The sequence below is a fragment of the Dendropsophus ebraccatus genome, chromosome 1 (genome assembly GCF_027789765.1).
Source record: "Dendropsophus ebraccatus isolate aDenEbr1 chromosome 1, aDenEbr1.pat, whole genome shotgun sequence".
In the NCBI taxonomy this organism is placed as follows: Eukaryota; Metazoa; Chordata; class Amphibia; order Anura; family Hylidae; genus Dendropsophus; species Dendropsophus ebraccatus.
This window is the reverse complement of record NC_091454.1, coordinates 179689064-179708056: the sequence shown is the minus strand read 5'-3', so window position 1 is coordinate 179708056 and position 18993 is coordinate 179689064. Positions and strand designations below refer to the sequence as shown.

Sequence of the window (18993 nt, the reverse complement as noted above, 5' to 3'; positions counted from 1 at the left end):
TTTGCTTATTTGTCAGCTGATCTCTTATCTTTTTGCATGGGCTGATTATCGGCAATGAGCTCTCCTAGGGCAGATTAACAGGTTACTACCTATGCTCAATCATGGACTTGTGTCTATAATACGGATGCAGAGTTCACTTTAAGAGTAGCATTTAGTGCGCTTCTTCTAAACTGTAATTCACATAACGGCATGAAAGAGGTCAGCGCAGCTAAACCTTTCTGGGCCCCACATGGTATTTGGCTGATGCCAGGAATAGGTGAATCTCTGCTTCTTTTTCTGAGCCCAGGAATGCCAGTGTTTGGACATATTACACTAGTTTTATCCTTTCCTTCTGACCTACAGAAGAAACCTGTTCTCTCCCACGAATAGCTAGGCATGAGAAACGGGGACTCCTGTATGAGGGGCACATCATTTTTTTTTATTTTTTTTTGCTCTGGGAAATCTGTGTCTCTTGCAGTTTATCTGACCTGCCTGGGTGAAATTTCAAGAGCTGTGAATTCCTGGCATCCCAAACCTCCTCTTTTTTTTTTTTTTGCCTTCTCTTTTTGCAGAGGCTCAAAATATTTAAGCAAATTGTAATATCTTATCATTTATGGGGCACATTTACTATATGCACAATTTTTGTTTGCGCTTGTGTATTTTTTCCATGCTGTGGAAAGTCTTACAGACCTTGCTTTAAATGTATCAGTAGCCGTACAGGCCTTGGTGAGCCTTGCACATTTTTTGTGCTTTCCCAATTTTTCTATGTGTGTGTGTTCTTTTTTTTTTTTTGTGTGTGCAAAAAATTATGTATGCCTTGGTAGGAGTGGTTTACTGCTGTGCAATTTTTTTGCGCAAAAACTAAAAAATAGCAAATGATAAATCTGGTTAATAAAGTGCCTAACATGAAACTATGCCCCCTCTGAACGAAAAAAATGAAAGAAGGTGCTGCCGGCGCAAACTGCTTGAAAATGGCACAAACGTCTTTTATAAATGTTGCTTAAATGTTTTATGCAAAAACACCAAAATTGGCCATAATAATGGTATGAAGACAATGATAAATGTGCCCCAACGTGATGTGTTAGGGCCTAAAGTGTTTTCAAACCCAATTACCCAAATCAATTATTGGCCGTTACGGATGAAAATCGCTTTGTAGAATAGAAATAGAAAACCACGATTAGCCAACATGCACGATGTCGGCTGATCGTTGTCTTTCAACAGGCTGGAACGGCAATGATCAGCCTAGCAACGCCGCTATCTCATATGAGCTCCCAGCGGCCCCCCCTGCCCTGACCGTGTAATAGCGCCAGCGGGGAATGAAGAGGACAGGTCAGTGCTCACTTGCTCCAGCTGATCGCCACGTGTAATAGGGGCTTTAGTGTTACCCTTTGTGCGATGTTAAAAAAAGGCTCTATTCACCCTCCCCCTCTCTCCTTATTTTGTTGTTTGTATTTTATGTTAATTTGCCTTGATTCCATTGCCATCTCATTGCAACTAGCAGTCATATTATGGCCGTGAAAGGAAGTACAGATTTACTACCTTGCGTTTGTTTTCTGCCTTATACCATTGTCAGTGTATATGGGTGAATTGTCGTACTTTCCCCTATGTCGTCTAAGATTTTTGTTATATATTCTGAAAATTTCTTAATAAAAATAAGATTCTTTTGGGGGGGTGGGGGGAGGGAGGCTGTATTCACTAACTTTTGTTAGTCCTATGGATAGGATAACTTTTGGAGATGGCAATACCCCTTCAGAGGAGTCATTTCAAATAAAACTCACTATAAGATCTATACCTTTTTGAATAGGAATTGTCACTACAGATGTCATTAGATGACAGCGGGTCTCACTGCTAACACCCGCTCTGATCAGGAGATATAGCCAGGGCTGGCTGCTAATTTCAGCAAGGTAGTCTCATAGGCTTAAACTGATGGAAATAGCAGCCAGTCAGTGAGTGGATCATGCTGCCTTGTCCTCTCCCCAGCTGTATCTCCTGATCCCAGTGGGTCTCAGCAGTGAGACCCGCTGTCATCCACAACTTTTGACTTGTCTAATGACATGTGAAAAGTTATTTTTAGTGACCGTGCCCATTTAAGGTATAGATCCTATAGTGATTAGTTTTATTTAATAACACGCCTCTAAAGGGGTATTGCCATCTCCAAAACTTATCCTATCAATGGGACCATCAAAAGCCAGTGCAAACATGATGGAACATAATGCAATGCCGTTATCTGTAGTGACAGGTGCGCTTTAATGATAGTGTTATTACTAGAGACGAGCGAACCTTGAGCATGCTCGAGTTGATCTGAACCCGAACTTTCAGCATTTGATTAGCGGTGGCTGCTGAAGTTGAATAAAGCCCTAAGGCTATGTGGAAATCATGGATATAGTCATTGGCTGTATCCATGTTTTCCAGACAACCTTACAGCTTTATCCAAGTTCAGCAGCCCCAGCTAATCAAATGCCGAACGTTCAGGTTTTGATCGACCCGAACCCGGTTCGCTCATCTCTAGTTATTACCAATGGTACTGGCTTCAGCATGTTTTTTCTTGATTTACCTCTGACAGGAAGTTGAAAATAATTAATAATATAATGTTCCCCAGCTCCTACCTTTCTCCTATGACACCGAATCTTCCTTTGATTTCTAAGGGGTGCTTGGATAGATTTGGATGAGTTGTTTACCGCATGCTGGCTTGTGCTGAACAATGCTACAAGCAGAGGAGCAGACAGGGAATACTGCAGCTTTTGCAGAGTGTGAATATATAGTCTGCTGTGTAGAGCAATGTTCTGCAGGAGCTGTCCTAGGGGAGGGGAATAGATATTTGGTGGTGCCCTGAACTGGTGTAGCATTGTTTTTCTTTAGTCTATATGATAATAATGCCATGTTGGTTAGTGATGGCACAGTGCTGAGGCTCCTCACTCGTGTTTTGCTGGAGTAGTTGTAGGTCTTCTGAACCGGCTTTATTTTTAGAGTATACAGCACGTTCACACAGGTTAAAGAGTCTAGCTAATCGGAACTTGGAGCTTTCATGAAAAGCTTTCTCACACTTACCTCGGCCAAGACAAACTCCTGTTTCCCAACGCTCTTGACTCCGACCATTGCATTTGAAGGTGGATAGGAGAGTAAGGACAGCTTGGAGGCGTATGCACACTTTATGGAGAGATGCTTTGGTGTATCTATAAAATCAGCAGTCTTTACAAATATACGAACCTTAACTGGCTTCAAAGTAAAATATTCTTTAATTGATTTCAATACATAGCTTTTGTATGTATTTTCATTGTAACTTATGAACGGTTACAAAATGTAACTATATAACTAGAACTGGGGGGTGATGACTAGGACGAGGGGATCTTTTTGTTCTGGATCCTCATCACAAAAGCAGAGTGGTTACAAACTGTCTGTTTCTTGAGCACGTGACATGTCCTATGACACACACTTGGATGTAATGCCTACTTCATCCTGTGGTGGTGCTGTAGGGACATTGACAGTCCTGGTTCAGCACACTTACCAGGCATCTCCACACATTACAGCTGATTTGGTCTGTATTTATGGACCAGCCTCGCCAATGGCAAATATACATTTTTTGCTGGTGACAGATTTGTGATTTTGTGGTCTGCAAACACAATACAGTATTACTTATGCCATATTGTGTACAGTGTAAATAAAAAAATGTAAAAAAAAAAAAAAAAAAAAAAAAAAAACCCAACCAAACGTATCACTGTTTGCAATTGAGTCTGTGTATTTTCTTACAACTCATCCTGAAAAAACAAACCCCTCTTACAGCTATGGTGGCAGAGAAATCTAAACATTATTTCTCAATGAATGGAGCTATTAAAAAAAACAATTATTTCCACTCCGAGTTCTCAGGGATTGGAGAGAAAAAGCTGCTTTCTTTCAAGAACAGCACCACATCTGCCCCCTGGTTGTATTTGGTATTACAACTCGCATCCACTCACTCTGGAATTGAGCTGTGATACCAGAATACAAACTGAGGACAAGTGGCAATGTTTCTGGAAAAGAAACTGTCCTCACTTTCACTCTACCTAAACGGGAGTGTTCGGCCAACCTTCAGCGGCTTCTGCCTGTTCAGTTGATCCTTATGATCTCTTACTGTTTGGGTATAGCCACTCACTGTGTACCGCCCTGATGACTTGTGGTTCAAGCTGCATGAAAGTGATGACAAGTTCCCATTAAAGTAGGTTAAACTCTCTATTAAAACATTATACTCCCTACTTAAACATTAGGCATTTATTTGGGCTACATTACTGAATAAATGTAAAGAATAAATGTAAAGAATAAAAACGTTGCATGTGTTACATTTATTTTTTTCTTTAATAAAAATAAAATCTAGAATAAGTAGATCTGTTCTTAATTACAGTTGAATAAAATTTGCGCCTGTACAGACGTAAGTTGCCGCTGGTAGGGTACTTGAATGAATTCTTATGAGGCTTTTACCCCATTTACCTTTTTGGTGATATTTTACAAGTGTTCATTTTGTTTTCATGTATTACATAGGTCTTATTCATTTTATGTTCTGGACAACAATAACCTTCAGCAGCTGTGGGACTGGTCGAAGCACAACCTCACCATCAAACAAGGCAAGATGTACTTTGCTTTTAACCCAAGGCTCTGCTTGAAAGACATCTACGATATGGAAAATGCAACAGGAACCAGAGGAAGGCAGACTGATTCGGACATAAATCCCAGAAATAATGGTGACATGGCTCCCTGTAAGTGCCGCATACATTTTAGATATAAAGGTATATGGAATCAGCAGTTAAACCAGGCCTGTCGCAGCTTTTTAAGCCAAGGCCAGACTCGAGCAGCATGGAGAGGGATACTTCCTTCCTTTTATACTTGCTTTTGAGACTGATTTGTCTGAAAAAAACTGCATGTGTGATTTGAAGACTAGAAAAATCACAGCTACTTTCTTGCAAAACAGCACCATACCTGTCCTCAAGTTGTGTGTGATATTGCAAATCGGCTCCATACACTTCAGTTGAATTGCACTAAAAAGCAACATGCAAACTGAGGACAGGGTGCTGTTTTCGAAGAAATAGGCCATTTTTTCTAAGCCTGGATAACCCCTTTAAGATTGGCATCTTAGATTCCAGTCCTGCCTTGCTGGACCTGACTGACATTGTCCCTATGTATGTATAGAGAAAGACCTGTTAGTCATACACAGTGAGAAGGGGAGAAGCAGGGAGATCTGTCTCCTTTAACTTTGTGACCAAAGGTCATTGATGCACGGATGTCCAGGTAACAGTGAAACAATGTTCCTCTTTGCCTTCTAAAAGCCATAGCCCTTTTATTTTTCCACCTACTGTGCTGGTCAGAGCTTCATTTTTTGCGCCATAATCTATACTTTTTGTTTGGATTATATTGGTGTAAAAGACAATTTTTACTTTTTTTTTTTATTTTTATTTTAAAAAGAGTAGAAATCCTGGTGTTTTTTCCTCTCCCTTATGCTGTTCACAGTGCGGCAGTAGTGTTATATTTTAATAGATCTGACAGTTCCGCACACTATGATACCAAATATATATTTTTTTTATTGGGAAAGGAGAGGATTTAAACTGTTATCAAGGGAGGATTTTTAAAAACATATTTTTTAAAAATTTTTTAAAAAACTAAACAATATAACTTTATATTATTGCATATTCTGATCAATGCTATGCCTTTGTATAGCCTTGGTCAGTATTATTAATGATCTCAACATTCAGTATGCCTGAGGGCAGATTCTGAGAAGAACGCCAATCCTCCAGGACTGAGGTAAGTAGTATAAGTCTTGCCTGTCAGGGAAAGTGATCGGGACCTGATCAGTAAGTGATCGGTACTTATCCTGTCACTGACTTCCTTAAACGCAGTGATTGCTCGAGATCACAGTGTTTAAAGGGTTAATGGAAGACATCTGTGTGATTGTGGCTGCCTGTCATTATGCTCGGATCCTGGGGCACTAATGTGTGCTGGGCTGATCACATTGAAACTGCCCCACAGACACTAAAACCCCTTTACAGCAGGAACATGTATATGTTTTTTTTGTGTGTGTGTGTGTGTGTATATATATATATATATATATATATATATATATATATATATATATATATATATATATATATATATATATATATATATATATATATATTATATTATCTGATGTAAAGAAGAATTTGGTGGCATCCAGTCAATAGCCTTTAACTTGTTAAATAGGGTCAGGTCTTATATAAAATATTGTTTTGTTCTAGATCTATAAGTGCGGTTATGGAGAAGAAGATGGGCTAGTTCTCTTGTATACTGGTTTCAGTAAAAATGTATATACTTATTTATTTCTGTGGCCAGTATACAAATGAAAAGGCGTGAGCTTTGCCTGTGTAAACAATAGTTCTTTCCTCCACAATTAATATGCATAGAATACAGTGTAATCCTGTTTTGCTGAGCAAACCTATTTCTGAACATCCCTTATTTCTACAGGTGCAACCTATACTCTGAATTTCATCTCCAACGTCACAAGTAAGAACAGAATAATGTTGACATGGCAGCGTTACAGGCCCCCGGATTACAGAGACCTCATCAGCTTTACTGTCTACTATAAAGAAGCGTGAGTTTCACAATTCCCTTATGGAGATAGAAGCTAATGGCTCTCAGTTTTGCATAAAAAATATACTTTGTAATGTAAAAAAAAAAAGTTAAAGTGGTAAAACTGAAAATTGTAAAATATAATATAACTCTTACAATATATTATTACAATATAATTACCCTTTCATATATACCTATTATGACAAAAAAGACTAATTTTATTTGGTGTTTTTTCTTTTGTAATGTCAGCCCTGTTCCTAATGTGACGGAATATGATGGTCAGGATGCATGTGGATCGAACAGCTGGAACATGGTGGATGTGGACCTTCCAGAAAGTAAGGATCAGAACCCTGGGATTCTACTGCAGGGCCTGAAGCCTTGGACTTCCTATGCAATCTTTGTAAAAGCCCTTACCTTGACCATGTTGGAAAACCATCAGATTCATGGAGCCAAGAGCAAAATTATTTACATACGGACAGACGCTGCAGGTAATTGGAAGGGATTTTCTACTGGGTGGTACTATTTCATAGACTCACAATATACATGCACAGATGAGCTTTACATAAGTAACGCTTATACATTCTGTGTAGTTTGTAACTTTTATTTTGCAGTATTTTTTTAATAACTTTATAATTAAAAATTTTTTGCATGGAATCCTTAAAAAAATTTTTGCAGATTCCACATAATCCTGAAATTCAGTCTTTTGACTTCCATGGGAAATTTTTAAAATATGAATGTTGAACTGATAAGTCAATTCTTTATCTAGTTTTCCACATTAAAGTCAATCCAAAAATCTGGGTCTAAAAGCCATATGTTTTTCTATTTTTTATTTTTTTTTCTATTATAAAAGTTTTTCAAAAAACTTGGTGTGAAGGTTTGATACTAGTCCTAAAACCCATGGCAGCAAAATGTTTAATACCACTATCAGGATTTTGACCAGTGTTTTGCAACATGTGGCCCTCCAGTTCTAGTGAACTACAGGACCCAATATGATACAAAACACTCCAGCCTTCACACCTGCGGAGGAGGCACAGATCTTAATAATGGTGACCTTGCTGATTATCCAATCTCGACAGAAATGACGCTTGTCTGCATCCATCAATGTGCCTATTTTTCTTTCAGTTCCCTCCATTCCCCTGGATGTCATCTCTGCCTCAAATTCATCCTCCCAGCTGATTGTGAGATGGAAGCCTCCCTCTCTACCAAATGGCAATCTCTCCTATTACATTGTGCGCTGGCAGCAGCAGCCACAGGACAGCTACCTGTACCAAGACAACTACTGCTCTAAAGGTGCCTCTCCTTATATCTAACTCCCATAGACTTCAGTGGATAGAATTATGTGGCCACCTTTCATTTTTAGTGTATGGAGGATAGAGCCAGTGGGGGTTAGTGGGTTATCTTTCTTCCAGGTGAGGAGCTCCCAGTTTCATTTCTACTTGTCAGGATGTGAATTATATTTTTCTACCACTTTGCATTAGTGTTTTTTACCCTTGTTTTTCATTTTTGGACACTGCACTTTTTTTTCTTCTCATCAGGAAAGACCATTGCAGTGAGCGATCATGTATCTTCACTATTTTATTGGTTCTGACCTGTTTCTCTGTTTCAGAGAAAGTCCCTAGTCGAAAATATGCTAATGGGACAATTGACATGGATGAAGAAAATGAGCCAGCCAAGCCAGAAGTAGGAGAAGGACCAGATAAAGGAACCTGCTGCAGTTGTCCTAAAACCGAGGCCGAGAAGAAAGCTGAAAAGGATGAAGCAGAGTACAGGAAGGTGTTTGAGAACTTCCTGCACAATTCCATCTTTGTACCAAGGTAATTCCCTGTGACCATCGGATGAAGCACAGAGGTTTGCGTTCTGTATGTGACTATAAACTGTCATGGTTTACAGGGGATAAAAGCCTTACATATACTGTTCAGCTGACACAACTGTGATAAGAGTTTACTTGGTTCAGATCTACACTAACTTGGAAAAAAAATACCAAGTATTTGGGAGGACACATTTCTGCATGGAATTGTTATCAATTTTCATTTGAGGGCCACACAAATCAATCCCAGTTTTGAAACTACTAAAAATCCATTTGTTTTAGGGGGGGTTTGTTCCGTATTGTGTGGCCGTACTTCCTGGTTGAGCAGTTGTACACAGTACTACAGGTTCCAGAGTGCAATGCTTTCCCTCAGCTGTTCAGCAGAGTCTTTCAACCTGCCAATTCCCCACCCAAATCTGTTGCAGAACATCTAGGCTGTGTTCACACATTGCAGTTTCATTGTGTTACTGAATTATTTGCAGTACTTCACCCACAGTTATTCCGCAGTTCCCACCCACACAGCACGCTGTATTCTCTACCTTTAACACCACACAGCACACAGTTACTACCTGTAACGCCACACAGCCCACTGTATTCTCTACCTGTAACACCACACAGCACACTGTATTCTCTACCTGTAACACCACACAGCACGCTGTATTCTCTACCTGTAACACCACACAGCACGCTGTATTCTCTACCTGTAACACCACACAGCACGCTGTATACTCTACCTGTAACACCACACAGCACACTGTATTCTCTACCTGTAACACCACACAGCACACTGTATTCTCTACCTGTAACACCACACAGCCCACTGTATTCTCTACCTGTAACACCACACAGCACGCTGTATTCTCTACCTGTAACACCACACAGCACGCTGTATTCTCTACCTGTAACACCACACAGCATGCTGTAATCTCTACCTATAACACCACACAGCACAATGTATTCTCTACCTGTAACACCACACAGCACGCTGTATACTCTACCTGTAACACCACACAGCACACTGTATTCTCTACCTGTAACACCACACAGCTTGCTGTATTCTCTACCTGTAACACCACACAGCACGCTGTATTCTCTACCTGTAACACCACACAGCACGCTGTATTCTTTACCTGTAACACCACACAGCGCTGTATTCTCTACCTGTAACACCACACAGCATGCTGTAATCTCTACCTATAACACCACACAGCACAATGTATTCTCTACCTGTAACACCACACAGCGTGCTGTATTCTCTACCTGTAACACCACACAGCGCGCTGTATTCTCTACCTGTAACACCACACAGCTTGCTGTATTCTCTACCTGTAACACCACACAGCACGCTGTATTCTCTACCTGTAACACCACACAGCACGCTGTATTCTTTACCTGTAACACCACACAGCGCTGTATTCTCTACCTGTAACACCACACAGTGCTGTATTCTCTACCTGTAACACCACAGTGCTGTATTCTCTACCTGTAACACCACACAGCACGCTGTATTCTCTACCTGTAACACCACACAGCACTGTACTCTCTACCTGTATTACCACACAGCACGCTGTATTCTCTACCTGTAACAAACAGCTACCAGTATGTCAGAACTGCACAGATATAGTAATACATTATATAGACACATCTATATAACTTTTAATGTACTTTTAATAGAAAACAAGTTTTCCTTATGTATAGTTCCTCTTTAAGCTCCATTCACTTCAATGTAACCAAGTTACAAAACCCACCCAAACTGGAGGCAAGAGCGGAAAGTGGCCATGTTTTTGTAGTGCTGGATAACGCTTTTAAATAACTATGGACATGACCTAAAAGGGAATTTAGACTGCGTATACATACATTTTGTATACAGATACTGTGCTTTAAATGTAAAGTGAAGTATAAAAAGTAGAAGTTGTTAACAGTGATCAAGCAGAACTCAGAAGACTGTGTGTGTGTGTGTGTATCTCTCTCTCTCTCTCTCTCTCTCTCTCTCTCTCTCTATCTCTATCTATATATATATATATATATATATATATATATATATATATATAAAAGTTGGGAAGACAGCGTCCTTTTGTAGATTAAAAAGTTTTCTTTATTTTGCCATATGCACACACAGAAAAAAACAACGTTTCGGCTCCTCTAATACATCATGAGCCTTCCTCAAGTATGTTCAGGATGTATTAGAGGAGCCGAAACGTTGTTTTTTTCTGTGTGTGCATATGGCAAAATAAAGAAAACTTTTTAATCTACAAAAGGACGCTGTCTTCCCAACTTTTTTCTGGATTACGTATCGGGTGTTAGCCAACCTGATTGAGGACTGTGCGTCATAAAGGGGATTCCGCTGTTTTCACAAGGAATTGGAGTGTGTATATATATATATATATATATATATATATATATATATATATATATATATATATATATATATATATATAAATATATTATTATGAAACCACACACACACACAACCATCATGGCCCAAAACCGGCTTAGAAATGTTTCGCACCAGGGACGAGGAGAGAGCTATTGCTGTAGGAGGAATTTGAGGCAGGATTGTGTATAATCCCACCTGACAAGTTCAGGCAGTCCAGAGAAAAGAAAAGTTTCTCCAAAAGAGGGGGGGGGGGGGGGGGGTAAAACACTGGAAAGTCCTGATTTCTAATGTATGGAAAAAAACATTTATTGTTCATATTAACCGCTTTTGCAGCGTTTTCCATTCATAAACGATAGGTAACCACGCTAAGCTCTTGTGGCATCCAGTCATAATGACACCTGTAACCTGGCTGTATTGTCTCTGTATTCTATATGCTTGGTCTATAAAAATGCAACTGTAGGAGGTGGTTTTGGAGGGCGACAGTTTTACTGGCCAAATGCAGCCATATTGTGGGAACTCTGACCAATTCCGGACCCATTGAATAATTAACACCTGGGCCCGTTAGACCCTTTTGACGACTTATGGGGATGTTTTGTGGTGTCCATCACTTTGATGGAAAGCTGCACTTTTCTTCCCATCAAATTTGTTGGAACTACTGATAGAGGCTTTGAACAAAGCCTCTAATGGTGGTGTGAACAAACCCTTAAAAAGTATTCCATTTTTAGCAAATTCTATTCTTTTTTTCAATATACTTTGCATTTTCTCATGGTGGTAAAGATCTCCACTGATTTATTTACTCACAAGCTTCATTGGTTATGTCAATGTTATTACAGCTGAGTCTTGTACCGAGCCGTCCACCTGTCTGATTACATCCATATATTATATATATATTGTTAACACTGACTAGTCATATTGAATAATCAGTGCAAGACAACATCCTGAAAACGATCAGGAATTGATACAGTAAGTATATTGGAAAGTTGAATAACCTTTCATTAATGACTTGTATTTTCTCGTGAAGAACCAAGAGCTCATTTACACATAGCATTTGTATCTTCAGAATATGTTGTTTGACCACGGACAATTGTCTCTGTCAAATAGGTTTTCACTAAAGTTTTTAAAGGTGAAGTAAGCTCCTACAATCAGTCATGTTCACCGAATGCTTTGAACACGATACCTTGTTATGTTCAGACTACCTCTTACTATACGCCATGTGAGTGGCAGCTGGATGCTTAGTGCTTGAAAGCAGTGAGTGAACCTTTCTAAAGCCCAGACAAAAGTTAATTCATCACTCGACACAGTCTCTGTTAATACCAGATCAGATTTCCCAGCCAATTTCTGGGAGGGGTCCTCGCTTATTCCGTCTATTTGAGGAGTGTGTAAACCGTACACAGCAGTGTGATGAATGTGTGTGGTGGATGTCATGAATTCATCCTGCCTTGGCTTGCCTGCGGATTTAGAAGGCAAAATTGCTATCGCTGAGGAGAGGAAGTGAATGTAAGTAGACAAGCGATCCTCATTTGCCCTCTTATAGAAGCGTTGGAAAAGCTGGCTCTGCCTCCTGGCCACATTTGACTGATGGCTCGGGTTTTTCATGTACCTGACATAACCACAGAGCGGTTGTGTCCCAGATACAGCCAACAAATATCAAGCTAGTTACATCAACAGTGGTTAATTTTATAATCCAACTTTCCTGCTCGACATGTTGTATGGAGACCATCATACAACCAGTGACTACCACCTATACACTGGTTGTATCTTTGTACTTAGGGTACATTTACACACAGTGGCTATAGGGAAATTTGCAAGACAAAGTTGCACAATACCTTTCTGCAACTGATTAAAAAATCCCCTTATTGCTTTCTACATATCTTAATTTCAGTGTTTGTTCATCTTGTTAGGCCCGATCGCAGACGTCGTGATGTGTTTGCTGTTGGCAATGCATCCTTGGCTGGCTATAGCAGAAACGGCACAACACAAGACTTCTCCAATACATCAGACTCTGAACCAAAGGAAATGGAGTATCCATTCTTTACGACAAAGGTGGACCATAAGTACCAGAGAACGGTCATCTCTAACTTGATGCCATTTACTCTGTACCGTATTGATATCCACAGCTGTAACCATGAGGCAGAAAGGCTTGGTTGCAGTGCCTCCAACTTTGTGTTTGCCAGAACCATGCCTGCAGGTTAGTTCATGGAAAATCTTCTCTTTCTACCTGTTGTTGTAAAACCTTATTTACCCTAAAATTGGATGCCCATAGCTGCTTGTTTTTGTGATCTTTATTTTTCACAATTTGCAATAATGTATGAAGCTGTATACATATTCTCCTTACTAACAACCTCTGTCTACACTGGCTTCCAGTTTAGGTTCCATATCATAGACACATACATAAGGGCATATTACCCAAAGGAAAGCCACAGACACAGGGTGACCACACAACCTTGTCTTGTTGAGTTGACAAATTCCTATTTCATACAGATTAGTTATTCGTTTCCCACATACCTTAATAGTGACCAGAAATAACTGGTTATTTTATAATCCTGCTCAACCTAAGTATGGATCAACAGGATCACAAGCCAGCTCATGACAGTATCATTGGCAAACTTAGCAGCTAAAGTGTTAGTGTCATTACAAGTGACTTTTAAGAGTTGGGCCCCACAGTGTGTATAGCTCATGGGGACAAAACCTGCTCACATATGGTAGCCAGATAAAACTACCTGTATAACCAGTACAATTATGTGAACATTGGGACTAAGGTTTCATCCATATGAACCATCTGCACTTTGGGACCCTCTTCTTGGGGTCCTTTTACACGGCCCAGTATAGGGCTATGGAAGCAAATGCTTGCAGTGCCTATACAAGGCACGATTATTCTCACGTTCTGGCCAAACGAGCGATCCTTGATCACCACTAACATTCTTTATTGGCTGCATATGTACTGTTTACATAGAGATATGTGCAGCCGATAGCGATAATTAGACCACACAAAAGATCAAATCAGCCAATGGGTGGGCTATTGCTCTCTCGTCGCCTGATCTCTGACACTTTTACACAGGCGTTCCTAGGGAAGCTTTTTAACAATAATCTGCTGTGTAAAAAGGCTTTTAAATGAGGCGTCCCATGAAACTAAAAAAAATGACTGGCAGGGAGATGTGGGAACATAACAAACAAAGCATGCTTGTTTGTCTTCTGCAGCATGGAGACGGTCAGCTGAGTGCGTTGTCTTTTAGCAATTAGTGGCGGTTTCAGTACCTAGACCCCCATGTATTTGGCATGTCAGAAGCTTTTTAAATGTCTAACACTTTAAAGAGAACCTGTCACCACTCTTGACCTGTTTACTTTAGCAAATGCGTGCCATGCCCATAAAATTCCAATTCTGGAACATCTTTTCTTATAGGTCTTTCATGTGCTGTTCTACTGGTCTTGCTAGAAATGTTTGACTCCATAACCAACTGTGTGTTAGGTTCCTATTAGACAAAGCAATTTTATGTTTTCTCTGATTAAAGATAAACGATTGCAAACTAAGGGCCCTTTTACACAGAAAGATTATCTGACAGATTATCTGCCAAATGTTTGAAGTCAAAGCCAGGAATGGAATTGAAAAGAGGAGAAATCTCAGGCTTTCCTTTATGACCTGATCTCTGTTTATAGTCTGTTCCTGGTTTTGGTTTCAAATCTTTGGCAGATAATCTGTCAGATAATCTTTCTGTGTAAAAGGGCCCTAATGCATTTAGGATTTAATGACCTAATGGTGCATTTACACAGACAGATTTATCTGACAGATCTTTGAAGCCAAAACCAGGAGCAGACTATAAACAGGGATCAGGTCATAAAGGAAAGACTGCGATCCATCCTCTTTTTAAATCCATTCCTGGCTTTGGCTTCCAAAATCTGTCAGATAAATCTTTCTGTGTAAATGCACCCTAAGATGATTCACTATAATACACGGAATGAAAGTCGTTGGTTATCGCAAATATAGTCGTTCGTGTACGAACTATTGTAATTATGACTAAACAATGTGTACATGCACCTAAAGAGGTGCGAACAATTAACAATGATTTTATGGCCAGCTCCAAAAGTGTGATCAATGACATAAGAACAAATTTTCATTAGTCATTTGTTTGCTGGTTGCATACACTGAAAGATTATTGTTTGAATTGGAATGATATAACCATTTTTTTGTTATACTTTTCTTGTAAGAATAACAAAGGAGCAACAGAACACAGAGACTAAAAATAGGTGATATACAGTGCATATACAGTGGTGCCTTAGATTATGAGCATAATTTTGCCATAAGAAATCACTGAAATGCAGACAATTGGTTCCACACCCCAAAAATAATAATTTTTGTTAAAATTCTGAATAACATGTAGAACAAATGAACCTAACAATGAGAAACAGCTGAATATGTCATATTAAAAGTTACTTCACAGTATAACAATCAGCATGTGGGGTATAATGTGTAGCAGGTGCATAAACCTGAAAATACAGCAGCAGTTTATAGATATAGGATGGAGCTGCAGCTCCCCATAATGCAGTAGCGTAGTACAACAAGCTAGACTAGGGAAGCAGGGCTGCTGTCAGAGGTCTGTGTGGTCACATGACAGCAGTGGGGAAGAGGTGTGTGTTCAGCATGGACCAATCAGGAAGTGAGAATCACAGAGATGTGCAGGAGGTCAGTGACAGAAACTTTTCTATACAGCAGTGTGTATAGCTGAGTGTGAGTGCAGGGCGCTTATAGCAGCAGTGTTTTATAGCTGAGTGTAAGTGCAGGCATATTATAGCAGGAATGGAGAGGATGGGAAACACAAGGGCTAATAAAGAGTGCAGAGAGCATGAAGGAGTTAGAAGAACATATCTGGGCACATAAATGCAGCACACACTGTCTGGGAGACAGGGGTCACAGCTATGAAGATATTACCTCCACAGTCCTGTCCCCTGATGTAAGCCCCAGCCCAAGTGGATCTGCTATGATTTGGAAGGTGAGGGAGACTTCCTGGGTCAGAGTGCAGGACTGTAGACCCGGCTATGCAGACAATGCCTCTCCCCCGCTCCCCTCCCATCCAGCACAGGGATGTCTTAAACCAAAGCAATGCTCTTAAACAAAGTTACAATTTTGAAAAACTGTGAGCTCTTGTAAAGCGCTCTCGATCCAAGTTTAAACCAAGGCACCACTGTATTTGCTAAAACAAACAGACCAGGAGTAGCAACAGGATCTCTCTTACCAATATTTTAATTTTTATTTTATTTTTTTACCCACGCAATAAAGCAAAACACGGTAAAATGTAAAAGTATTAGGATAAATGAGGGTACATTTTTGCTATATACATGCACTTATCTGCCTTTGGGTTCCAGTTGGCGCGGATAACATACCTGGACCCGTCATCGTGGAGGAATCTGATGATAATGCAATTGTCCTGAAGTGGCCGGAGCCCGCTAATCCCAATGGACTAATTCTGATGTATGAGATTGAGTACAAACAGCAGGGGGAGGTAAGATGCATATAATTATAGCAGTAGACCATGGAGTGCCATGCGAGACCTCCCAGCGTGAGCTGAAGTCACTTTCTCCAGGGCCTTCTACCACTGTGCCCTGTAGCCATGTAGCATGTAATCAATGATTGAATGAGATTGTAATGGATTCTTCCCCTGTGACTAGCATGACAACTAATTCTAGATAAATGTGCTGCGCATCTTTTGTCAACATATCACAGTTCTGCTTTAATGTTGTAAAAGCTGATTTATGTGTTATGTAGTGCGGTGGGTCAAATTTCAGTTGTCTTTTGTGTCTGTGTAGCCAATGAAAAGGAGGTTGAAATAACATCCTTTACACTTAAAAATTCTACATCTTTCATGCCCCCCAAACTGCATGGTCAGTCTTATGTCCTTTTGTCTATTGCAGCCTCTCAGTAGTGAATGTGTCTCCCGACATGATTACAGTAAGATGGGAGGTGCCAAGCTTACAAGACTAAACCCGGGCAACTATACAGCACAGGTGCGAGCCATATCGCTGTCTGGAAATGGTTCCTGGACAGAGATGGTGTCCTTCTATGTGAAGGAGAGAGGTAAGTATCTGCTGGGAGCACTAATATTTTATCCTATACATGGTGTAAAATAAAGCAGGTCACCACATTCCCTACAGATGGTCTGTGGCAGGGCCTTCACCACTTCTACATCTCTATCTGCCAAAAACAATATCTGCTCCACAAGCTCTAACACAACAAGCAATTATCTCTTCCCTTAAAAGCCACAGCAATAGACACTCATGTAAGTATAGACCTTCATGTGTCCATACCACTTGGAACACAAAAAGTGCTGCACTTAGGTGCGGAAATGAAGGCTAAATAGGAAAGCATGAAGGAAAGCCTCCTCTACTGGACAACGTTGTGGTTTTGGCTTAAAATATGCATGCAGCACCTGCGTTGCATGAACTCTTTGTCCAGCTAACTAGCCACATCATATGGACTCTTAAAGGTGTGTTTACACACACAGATTTATCTGACAGATTTTTTAAGCCAGAGCCAGGAACAGACTATAAACAAGAGAACAGGTCATAAAGGAAAGACTAAGATTTCTCCTCTTTTCACATCCATCACTGGCTTTTGCTTCAAAATCTGATATACTGATATACACACCAGATTAGAAAAAGCACAGCTACTTTTTGCAAAAACAGCACCACCCCTGTCCCCAGGTTGTGTGTGGTATGACAATTTAGCTCCATTCACTTCAATGAAACTGAGCTGCAAGACAGAAAAGGTGCTGTTTCTGGAAGAAAGTGGCCATGTTTTTGTAAGCCTGAACAATCCCTTTTAATTTTATTTTAATAATTAATTTAACCATTACATCTGGTTTAAAGTAACAAGTGCAAAGATGCATCTATCCTGCTTTCCAGCTAGGGCTACTATTGGTTCTACATGGAATGTAAAGCGTTCTTGGTGTCCTTTCCGCTACCTCCCTCTTAGTGATACTTTTCTCATTCCTCTGCAGTTGTTGATCATGACAATCTCCTGCACCTGGCCATAATTCTACCCGTCACCACAGTGTTTTTGCTTGTGACAATCTCTATCATTGCCTGCTACGTTACGAAGAAGAGGTAAGCTTTCTGAGGATGAATCGTAAGGTCGAAGTAAAATATAAAATTGTTGCACCGAAGGGTGATATGATTTCCCATATACACCGATAGCATTTTATAGGAAAAAATGAGTAATTTTTCCATAGAAAAAAGAATGTTCTGTGTTCTGATTCCCTACAGTCAGAACTTTTTTTTCCCTCAGAGACTATATTTTATGTTTTAATATTTTCAGATCAGGTGCTCATCCTAAATATTGTCATGTCTGACATACTAAATAATCCAGAATTTTCCTTTGCTTAAAGAGGTTGTCCAGGAAAAACCAAAAACTGTTGATAGGAGGGGTTTGGTGGAGTGGAATCGGGGATGTATAATGGTTGCACTTTACTGTGTTGTGGTAATTTTTTATTCTGTTGATACGGCACATACTGGGGCACAGTGGAGAGGAGGTTTTTTTGTGATAACAAATGTGTTGTTGTATATGGTTTTCCTTTGAGAAGGCCTTTGTGCTGTCGGAGAAGAGTATATATGTGTCTGGACCTGCTTATATTTTGTGTGATTTTATCTGTTAGGAGTTAGGTGCAACAATACATGTTACCAGTAGCTAAATGTGTAATTTTTCTAAAATGTACCGCAGTTAAATGTGAGATATGGTAGCTAGAAAAACCACCTAGTAATTTTAGCTTTTTCCTTTTGAGTCTATGTGAACAAGTCCCTATGCATAGCAGACTGTTTCCGCATAATAATCATTGATCCCCAGTACTTGCAGGATCTTGCTTCCAAATTGTGCAGCAAGTATTATATTGACATCTATTATTTTATTTTTTCTCCATCCTTATCTTTATATAAACTGTTTCATCCTTACAGGAACAGTGAAAGACTGGGAAATGGTGTCTTATACGCCTCTGTGAACCCTGAATACTTCAGCGCAGCGGAAAGTAAGTATCATCAGACCCTGTTTTTAACTATGGATAGCTATAGTAAATATGGTCAGTAGCCTCAGCTACGTGTTTGACATGACTGCTGAAGAATATTACTGTACGTTGATGCTGTTTGGCACATATAGATATACATGGCCTTAGCTTCTTTGTATTCCTTCAATGCCAGAGAGGAAATTCCAATTCTTTTGTTTTACTACTGAGCAAGTTCTAGCGTGAAACGCACTACTCTCTTCACCTTGGTGATTAAC

The 18993-nt window shown here is 39.8% G+C and overlaps 1 protein-coding gene across 1 annotated transcript in view; it reads left to right on the top strand.

Annotated features, from left to right (window-relative positions):
• IGF1R (insulin like growth factor 1 receptor) overlaps window positions 1-18993 on the top strand; it is a 145671-nt gene that overhangs the window by 110826 nt on the left and 15852 nt on the right. Inside the window, exons 6-15 of the mRNA XM_069985051.1 lie at window positions 4492-4706; window positions 6445-6571; window positions 6799-7037; window positions 7672-7839; window positions 8156-8363; window positions 12635-12921; window positions 16092-16228; window positions 16638-16800; window positions 17723-17828; window positions 18672-18742. Coding sequence (XP_069841152.1) covers window positions 4492-4706; window positions 6445-6571; window positions 6799-7037; window positions 7672-7839; window positions 8156-8363; window positions 12635-12921; window positions 16092-16228; window positions 16638-16800; window positions 17723-17828; window positions 18672-18742 — 1721 coding nt within the window. The remainder of the gene's footprint in view (window positions 1-4491; window positions 4707-6444; window positions 6572-6798; window positions 7038-7671; window positions 7840-8155; window positions 8364-12634; window positions 12922-16091; window positions 16229-16637; window positions 16801-17722; window positions 17829-18671; window positions 18743-18993) is intronic.